At 34.9% G+C, this 10,651-nt stretch overlaps 1 protein-coding gene across 1 annotated transcript in view; it reads right to left on the bottom strand.

The window, feature by feature from the left end:
- LOC106474036 (collagen alpha-1(IX) chain-like) overlaps window positions 1-10,651 on the bottom strand; it is a 33,272-nt gene that overhangs the window by 13,868 nt on the left and 8,753 nt on the right. The window contains exon 2 of the mRNA XM_013934721.2: window positions 1,888-1,961. Within this exon, the coding sequence (XP_013790175.2) occupies window positions 1,888-1,961 (74 nt within the window). The remainder of the gene's footprint in view (window positions 1-1,887; window positions 1,962-10,651) is intronic.

Genomic DNA, 10,651 nt, shown 5'->3' on the forward strand with positions numbered 1-10,651 from the left:
TGCTAAATTAGGGACGGCTAGCGCAGATAGCCCTCGTGTAGCTTTGCACGAAATTCAAAACAAACAAACTCATTAATAGAAAACAATGTTATCGGCTGTAGTTCTACTAGATTAATAAAAACATATACATAGATAGTCGCAGATTTCAAATAATAGTAAAGTTTCACTTTTTAGTCCCAATTGACCTTATATGTTACTACTAGCATTAAATTGTTGTCAATACCAAATCGTCTCCCCTCCCTGTTTCAGATCCCTAATTAAAAGACCACCTGCTATCAAAACTTGTCAAAAGGGTCATCATGAAGTATACGTCCCCCCCCCCTCCTGTGAAGTTTGCAGACTTACAATGCTAAATCCCGAAATTCGATTACCCACAGTGGACAGAGCAGATGTCTCAATGTGGCCTTGCGCCTAAACAACGAAATATGCTTAATCATGACGTTCGTATAGGGAACAAAGATGACAAAGAACCACTTATCGTAAAATAAATAGTGACAAGCGTTTAACGTCAAGTCCTGCCTATTTCAGAACCCCCCAGATGCTGCTTAACTAATTTCTTAAAATTAACTTACCAGCTAAACTTGTTACTGTACATTTTTGATGTATAACTAAGACTCGGAGGCTAAATAACTACTCATTTTCCACTCCTACATAAACTTCCTCGAATTATGGGTATGTCCAACCTGTCAATCTTATTTATTAATGACAAGATTAGTATAACTGGGTTTTAGTTCCTGCCAGCGATGGGCAGATGATGTTAAAAGGACAGAGGCTCATTGACAAAAAAAGGGCGATTTTCAAGCATCGTAAAGCAAGACCTTTTTTTGGAGGAAGGAAGTGTTAAAGGAAATTATGGGGACTGCGGGTTGCCTCTTGTACACATAGAGACAAAATCCATAGGAAACAAACAGATCCTCTTTTATTCTTATTCAGTCATAGTGTTATATATCTTATATAAGTTTAGTCTTATTGAAATCTAAAACTAAACGGTGAATTATTGTGTATTAATACTTAATAGCATATCATAACCAGTATTATTTACTGTAAATACCTACAAATCCCTGTGTGCCATTCAATTTAAAGCTGAAATCTTTTTATTTTTTTCCTCTAATAACTCGTATCAAGCAAGATGTGGAATCAAATGTGTCTTTTAGTAGTTAAGGACGATTTATATGACTGAGAAAAAGGGCACTTTGGGGGCATAAGAGCAAAAAGGCAAGAGCTTGAGCACATTCACCCCACCCTCCTGTGCTATATCACTTGTTCCTGCATCATATCAGTTTAGAACCTAAAAATCTGAATGGATATGCTTGTGGAAGTTCACAATGTTTAAAGCTAATATATATATATATATATGGTAAGAACAAGTAGAAGGAAGGATAAATAAAAGAGAGCGTTTAGTTATGCAAGGTTTTAAAAGTGAGATTTTAGTTAGGCATATAAACCGCATAGATGCTGTGCAACTAGCTTGTTATTTTAGTGTGATTTCGCTTAGTACAAAATACTTAAATGACAGCAGTCACAGTCTTACGTTTTCTCAAACAGACCTAATTTTGTCCTCTTTTTTTGCCATTTTCCAGGTGAACAAAATGATTTTAAAGAAATATTTTTGTCGCTCCATAGCTACACTGGACATCAATGTTGTTATGGTATGTCTCTTCTTTTTTTTTTTTTCATCAACCCTGTAAGGTTTAATCATTAATTTCTCACATCGGTAGCTGGATAACGTTTTTATTAAGGTTGCTAACATACCAAACATATTGAGCCCACAGACTAGAAACTAAATCCAAATCACATCCTTAACGCCCCTTGTTTCTATAACAATTGTAAACACAAGGACCAACAGTAACTTACTTAGCACACGACTAATAATTCATAATTACTCACTTGTAAAAGAAAAGTGTAGGAGATGAATGATGATGAAGATCAGTATCTTTATTGGGTACGTAAAAGGCCAAACCCTGAAAATAAAGAAGAAGAAAAAAACGCAAGTTATATGAACAAAGAGATAAACTATTTAAAACTAAGCAATTGTAGAGATATAAAGTTTTATTGCTGGAACTATACAACCTTTATCATTCCGGTCAACCAGTTAGATGTGGTAAAGGGTGTCACTATGTAAAATTTAATATGTGTATTTGAGGAAGGATTGTTTTTATACTGTATTATTTTGCTATAATCGTTTTCTTTGGATTTACTCACGCATAAAAAGTGCTTTATAAACTCAATTTTTATATAAGTTTACAGGAAAACTGTACTTCAAGATATCCAACTATATCTAAAACCTTACTGGTTTGAAAGTTATAATATAAAACAAAATTAATCCAATAATAAAGCCCGTGCCATATCCGGCTGTGAACTTCGAATTTTCGAGTACTATCAGAGCCTGATAATTGTGAGAAATGCCGTGTAGTAAGTAAACCTACATATTTTTCCAATAGCTCATGGAACGCACTTCGTGCAAGAAGAAACCGAGGTTTATCTGTTCTTCAATTAAGCATGAAGTGAGGTCATGTTCATGGTAAGGTTGTTGTCCTATTCCAGGAATGGGCTGAATGAACCATACGATTTTCATCTGCAGTTGTCACATTCCGACATCAGCACGTGATACCGTACCACAGTCATACATATGTGACGTTAAGCAGTTTTCAGTTAAATTTGTGATTAACATAGTGTTCATTCACTTATAAACATACATATATTCATTTGTCATTCATCGTTTTTTTAAAGTCACAAGTTACGTGTTATAACATGATTTATCAACATATACTAATGATATCAACACGGTGTACCCCACTGGGAAGGTTCAACGTTAAGTTTACGACAACGTCAAATGACATAGCTCACAGTCCATATACTGGCATATCTCGTCTACCGGTGGCTCAGCAGTAAGCTTAAGGCTTATAACGCTAAACTCGGGATTCGATACTCGAAGCGGGCACAGTGTAGATAACACCTTTGTGCAGTTTCGTGTTTCGTTAACTGACCTGACATATCCTCCTCTTTCTATTGTCCAGTCATCATCAAAGTATGCGAAACAGTGCTGTCATCTGGCGTATCTAAATTTTCAACTCGACAAAAAGCTTTTCTCCACACAAATTAATACAGGACACCAATTGCGAGACAACAATGTTTTCAACATAACAGCTGAATCCCTTCCCACACTGACGTAATAACATTACTTACATCAATGAACATAGTTACAACAGACGTAGAGGCACTAAAACAAGTCAGGATACAGAAATGTTTTGAAAACTCTGAAACTGAAAAACTGAAAAATCAAACAAAATTTTTTTCCTATGACAAATCATCCAAAAATCTCACTCGTACTAGTAAAACAAACATACTAAATTACACCTTGGTTCGTTCTTAACGTAATTTTACCCAACTTTGCGAATTTATTTCCAAACACTTCGAAATATGCTATAAATCGTTACACCTTATATGTGAAAATGAATAAATCTTGGCTCAGTAGACTTCTCTTAAGTGTTGACAGTAAACAGCGTATGGCAACGGCATATAACCCAAACTTGCAGTTCGTCATCAAGACCACTAGTGAACCCAACCAACAATGTGCTAAACCTCATGTGTGATAGTACAAAATGTGATTTGTTGTTGAACTCTTCTAAACTTAACCCGACCCAAACCTGTTAGCCGTAGTGGTCTCTTACAAAATATGCACTTTTATATGTGCGTTTAGTTTTCAAATACTTTCCAAAATCATTCGTTATCCTCAGTGTAATGGTATTGTCAACCAGAGTCCATAACATATGGTATAATCAAGACTTTTGATTACGCTGGGAATCTATAAGTATACAACTTTGACAGCCCATAACGTAGGGCAAAGAGCTGTACCATTATAAATTCAAGACAGTTTATGCCTTAGACCAAAGAGCTTTGATAGTACATGTCTGGATATGGCAGAATCCTAGTAGTCTGGGGTGGGATGTCTGAATAATATGATCCATTATTGAAAGTATCATGGAGAGATATATATAAAGAATACTATATATATATATAGAACACTCCATGAATTAAGATGTGAGGCTTTAATTACGGATATATATATTAATGTCTTGGGTGGGGAGCTATAACTATGGAGATATATAGAGTAGTTCGTATTTTGTGTGTGAAGATGTATGTATGGGTATACAGAGAGTAGTACTACCTTGTGTGTGAAGCTATAACTATGGAGATATATAGAGTAGTTCGTATGTTGTGTGTGAAGATGTATGTATGGGTATATAGAGAGTAGTACTATCTTGTGTGTGAAGCTATAACTATGGAGATATATAGAGTAGTTCGTATGTTGTGTGTGAAGATGTATGTATGGGTATATAGAGAGTAGTACTATCTTGTGTGTGAAGCTATAACTATGGATATATATATAGAGAGTAGTACTATCTTGTGTGTGAAGCTGTAACTATGGATATATATATAGAGAGTAGTTCGTATGTTGTGTGTGAAGATGTATGTATGGGTATATAGAGAGTAGTACTATCTTGTGTGTGAAGCTGTAATTATGGATATAGAGAGTAATCCGTCTTTTTGTCATGGAACTTTAACTGTAAATATATAAAAAGTTCATGACTTAGGATATGTAGCAATAAATATGGATATATATATATATATATATAGAGAGAGAGAGAGTAGTACTTAGTTCTATTCTTGGATGTGGAGCTAAAAACAATATTTCCAGTCGATTAATACCAGTAATCCTAGCCTGGGTTATATATAACCGATTAATACCAGTAATCCTAGCCTGTGTTATATATATAACCGATTAATACCAGTAATCCTAGCCTGTGTTATATATATAACCGATTAATACCAGTAATCCTACCCTGTGTTATATATATAACCGATTAATACCAGTAATCCTAGCCTGGGTTATATATAACCGATTAATACCAGTAATCCTAGCCTGGGTTATATATAACCGATTAATACCAGTAATCCTAGCCTGGGTTATATATAACCGATTAATACCAGTAATCCTAGCCTGGGTTATATATAACCGATTAATACCAGTAATCCTAGCCTGGGTTATATATATAAAACTGATTAATACCAGTAATCCTAGCCTGGGTTATATATATAAAACTGATTAATACCAGTAATCCTAGCCTTGGTTAAAGACAACTGACTAATACAGTAATCCACCTTATCTTGAATTACATGTGGCTGAGTAATACTAGTAATCATATCTTGGGTTATATATAACCGAGTAATAGCAGTATTCCTATATTGGTTTAAGGACAGTCGAGTAATACCAGTTATCATATACTGAGTTATATATACCCGAGTAATAGGAGTAATGTAGCCTCGGCTTTTAAGAAAATTGATTAGTACCAGTAACCCATTTTGGACCACACACACACACACAGTTGGATAATAAAGAACATTCCTTTCAGATAGTAATATTACAACTAAACTAAATTATGGGAATCATCCCTTAACAGTTCACTGAAAAGCCGCATAGAAAAATTTAGTTTAGCTTTAACTTTCTAGCAACCTGTTTCCGCTCATGTCTTACTTTCAGCCATTTTATGAAAAAAGAAAAAGAAAAAAATGGGGGCATGAGGTTGATTACGATCGTTGGTTACAGTATATCTGGGTTCACAGACACATATGTATAAACAATTATTAGATTATTAAAAGAGCTACATGAGTTATCACATTTTTTTAATACGGGTGGTAAGTGTTAATGATATACAAAACACCCATTAAGTCATATGAATAACTAGCATTGTATACGCTTTAAGCTTTTAATAAAGCAATGTACGATAACAGTGAATTAGAAAGGAAAACATAAGTGCCAAATTGAATGTTCTGGAAGATTGCAATGACTAGTAAATTAAATTTGTAAATAATGTACTATATTTAAATCTTTCTAACCGTAATTAGCGTCATCACAGTCAAGCGTTGGGAAATTTAATATGTACGAACCACTTAAGCAAAGTACAGATTAAGCACCCGATTTGTGGACTATGATAAATAGCCCTCTACACGTCAAGACCTACATGTCGTGTGACTTAGTGTAACCATTCAGACATTTGGTGTGTTTTTTTTCCACATAAACAGGCCTTGTATTATTTCTTGTTCTGGTACATATTATTACATCTTTTTATTTATTTGTCTTGAAAAACTAAAACTGGTAAACTGTGTTCATCAAGTCCATGCATGTAAACTAGGCACCATTTTGAAGCATGTTAATTTGTTGGTAATGTGGGATATTACAAAAGTCAGTATGACATACTAAGGCAACAATGAAAAGAATCAACACTGATTTAAAACGGTGGTTCTCAAACGTTTTCGTCCACTGACCACTTCGTTGGAATAAAAGCCCCCTCGGACCACCTGTTGCGCGTCAGTGACTTGCATTTTGGAACAGCTAGCGAACCACTTGGAGGACCATCTCGCACCATTTTATTACAAGGCGTTGTATAAATTTTTAACTTTTTATCCTGACACTGGCCGTGATAGATTATGTGCTTAACCTCCTGTTGTACAGGGAAGCATTATTTTTATTAACCTACTGTTGTACAGGGAAGCATTATTTTTATTAACCTACTTCTTTTATATTTTTATATTGAACGATTTCTTGGGGTTTCAGCTGAGAATACGTTATGTTAATAGGTACACATTGAGTACACAGATTCCAGTGGTTTTGTAACTTTTAACCATCTGCCTAACAACCAGAGTCGTGGTTTCGAATCTCGCTCGGTTGTTTGTTTTCATTTCGTTAGTGTACAGATAGTTTCTGTCTCTGCTAAAGGCATGTAATAACCCGTTCGCATTAAATTGATTTTACTTTTAGTTTCACATATATTTCAATATTGGTTTAATTATTTATGGAAAAGCTACTAAAGCTATCTGCTGCCGTATTCATTTTAAAGTTGTGGACCACATGAAAGGCAACACACACCGCCAATTCTTGGGTTACTCTTAACCAACGAGAAGTGGAATTGTTCGTCACGCTATAACGTCCCCACGGTTGAAAGGGTGAGCACGTTTTAATCCTGCGAACTCCAGATTGCGAATTGAGCACCATAGACACAAGGCCTTGTCAGGCCTTATCAAAACTGGAATGAAACATTTTGAATAAAGTTACTAATATCAAAGCTGTGGCTGTAGATATTTTGTCCAGAATTTGACTTATAAACCTATACAATGGTTTTTCCTTTCGGATTGGCTTGGCATAGCCTCGTGATTAGGGCGTTCGACTCGTAATCTGTTAATTGTGGGTTCGAATCCCATTATTGAATATGTTCGCTCTTATAATGTACAGTTAATCTTATTATTTGATTCGAGTAACCCAAAATTTGGCGATATGTGGTGTTGAAAAACTGATTTCCCTCTTGGCTATCACTTCTAAATTAGGGACAGCTAGCGGATAGCTCACGAGTAGCTTTGTGAGAAATTCAACAACAACAAAAAAAAGAGCAACAAATAAACACAATTCTCACATTAAAAGCCCAAAAAACGCACAATGAAGAAAACGATTTAAGATCAACAAAACAAAATCACCTAAATTTCAGTTTATGAAAATGAAACAAAATACACGTAGGTAATCCATGACCAAAATTACTTTTCAAATATTAATGAAATAGAAGAATACACGTGAAGTAAAATGATTAAAGCAACTTTAATATATCCTTGTTATGTGATAGCTGAGGCTTTACAGGTCGAGTTTTTAATATCTTTGAAACTTAGTGTTTGTAATTAACTCTTCCTTCACGAATCTTGAAGCGAAATCTGAAGTTTAGTTTATATATTAACTCTCGTCTTCCGAACTGTTGGGGTTAAACATTTAATTTCTCTCCCTCATCGCACATAAACGGTAACATTAGCTGAGTGATTGACTTTTGCAAATAATCAAAGGAACGCCACATGTCAATGTCGTTTCAGCACACTTGTTGGTATAATTGATAACACAAAGAAATTTATGACCTAATAATCAAAAGTTGAGTTTAGTGAAACAAGATTATGTATCTATAGACACACGTGTGAGTGTGTAAAAAAGATAGATGCATTGATGTTAATTTTTATTTATTGTGCTACTTTAAGAGTGATTCATCGTGTTATGAGAACTCTCCTAATATGAACATTATACATATTCAGATAAAATAAAAACGCATTTATTTTTTTTTTTGCTTATAGAAATTAGAAGGAAATAATATTCATTATATATTTGTTGAATATATTTTCCGAAATAATTTTAGTATTTTTCCGTATTCGTTCCTTAACCCGAAACGTTTCTTGCATGGCCTTTAAGAAATACGGAGAAACCCTTACTAAATTACTAAAGCATTAAGCCCAGTTTAGTGTGGCTAATTGGGTGTTCACCTATAGCCACTAATTTATCCTTGTAAGAATCTATATTAAAGTCGTGTGAGTCATTTTACGTACTCTGATGAGTGGTCTTAGTTAAGTCTAATTAGCCAGAGTGAGTTATCTTACACACTGCTGAATGGTCTTGGGTAAGTCTAACTAGAAAACATGAGTCATCAAACATACTGCTGAGAGTTCTTAGTTCAGTCTAACTAGAAAACGTGAGTCATCTAATACACTCTGCCGAATGGTCTTAGTTAAGTCTAATTAGCCAGAGTGAGTTATCTTACACACTGCTGAATGGTCTTGGGTAAGTCTAACTAGAAAACATGAGTCATCAAACATACTGCTGAGAGTTCTTAGTTCAGTCTAACTAGTCACAGTGGGCCATCTTACACACTAATGAGTGTTCTTAGTTCATCCTAACTAGAAAGCGTGATTTCTCTTAGAAAAGGCCCGCATGGCCAGATGGTTAGGGCGCTGGACTCGAAATCTGAGGGTCGCGGGCTGGAATTCCCGTCCCACCAAATGTGCTCATCCTTTCAGCCGTGGGGACGTTATAATGTGGCGGTCAATCCCACTATTCGTTGGTAAAAGAGTAGCCCAAAAGTTGGCGGTGGGTGTTGATGACTAGCTGCCTTCCCTCTAGTCTTTCACAGCTAAATTAGGTATGGTCAGCGCAGATAACCCTCGTGTAGCTTTGCACGAAATTTACAATAAACCAAACAAACTCTCATTTAAGTCTAACTAGAAAGCGAGAGTAATCTAACACACTCTGCTGGATGGTCTTAGTTAAATCCATTCAGTAATACTCCATTACTCCAATACTCCCAATGATCTCTTTTATCATATTCATCTCTAGGTCATGGCCGGCACCAATTATTATTGTTTGTTTTTTGGGTAAATGAAACAAAAGGGTTTGCTTTCTTTTAAAGTTATAGTGTTGTATACAAAAACAAAGAATATATATGGGTCATATTAATTACCATAAAGTACCACAAGTTACCATAAATTAAACAATAAACTAAATAAATAAGACAGAAAACAAATATATATTATGGGAACTTTATTGCGTTGCAGTGAAGTCCTTTATATTTAATAAACTTTTTAAAATGAGAAGAAGAAGAAAAGGTAACTTTTACTTATGCTTTATTCATATATACACTACGGATAACACAGGCCTGCGAATTTAAACTTCATAGAAGTTGTTTTGGTTTTAGTAACGGATTTTCCATAATTCAGCTACGCAGATTTCGAAAACAATATTTTTTTTTCTATCGTGTAAGGATTTTTTACAAATCGGGAGTAAAAACCTCTTACTTAGACTAACTTATTATTTCATTTACCACAGTGAAAATATTTGTATTATTATGTCTGTTAACAAAAATACAAACAAACTGAAGAAAAGGGAAGAACATTGATGTCAAAGGAATATGCATCCTCATTCATCCTGACTTTTTTCGTGAAATTTACGTCTTTTAGTCTCAAAACTACGTGTTGTGTTCTTTTCTTTATGTATTGCGTCTAGAGCAGTAATCAGTCTTCCCTGATACCTCCTCTCCATTCCCCTGATGTCTTGATCAAACCTTTCCCCTTGTTCTTGAATGACAACACCGAGATTTTCAGGGAAATAGTCAATATGTGAGTATAAGAAAAGAACTTTCAAGCTCTTATAACAACCCAACTCTTTGAATTTATCGAGCACGTTATTGACAATATTTTTGTAATTTGGGACCTAGTTGTTTCCTAAAAATTTGTTAATAATATCTTTAAAGGCAATCCACGCTTCTTTTTCAACTTTCAACATTGTCCTTTCAAACTGTTCATCAAAAGTCACTTTCCTAATCTGAGGCCCAACAAAAATCCCTTCTTTAAGTTTAGCTTCTGAAAGAGCTGGAAATTGCCCACATAGATACATGAAACAGTCACCATCTTTGTCTACAGCCTTTAAAAACTGCTTCATCAAACTCAGTTTTATGTGAAGTGGAGGTAATAAGAGTTTCTTTGTTTCAACCAAACTTTCACATCCAATGTTTTTCGAACCTGGTATCAGGCTGACTGCGTGGCCATTGCTTCTTTATCCAGTACTGATTTCGTGCTCTGCTGTCCAATTCACATAAAAATCATGGAAACTTTGTATACCCGGATTGTTGACCCAACAACACACAAAGGAAATTTTAAGTCTCCACGAAGTAGCCAACCATGTTCTTTGTATTTGACCTTATTAAGAAGAAGTTCGAGATTTTCGTACGTTTCCTTCAAATTAACAATAGGAACAAATGCATATATGTTACCATTGTGAAGGAGAACACCTTTT

This window comes from Limulus polyphemus, unplaced genomic scaffold, assembly GCF_000517525.1.
Source record: "Limulus polyphemus unplaced genomic scaffold, Limulus_polyphemus-2.1.2 Scaffold6747, whole genome shotgun sequence".
Classification (NCBI taxonomy): domain Eukaryota; kingdom Metazoa; phylum Arthropoda; class Merostomata; order Xiphosura; family Limulidae; genus Limulus; species Limulus polyphemus.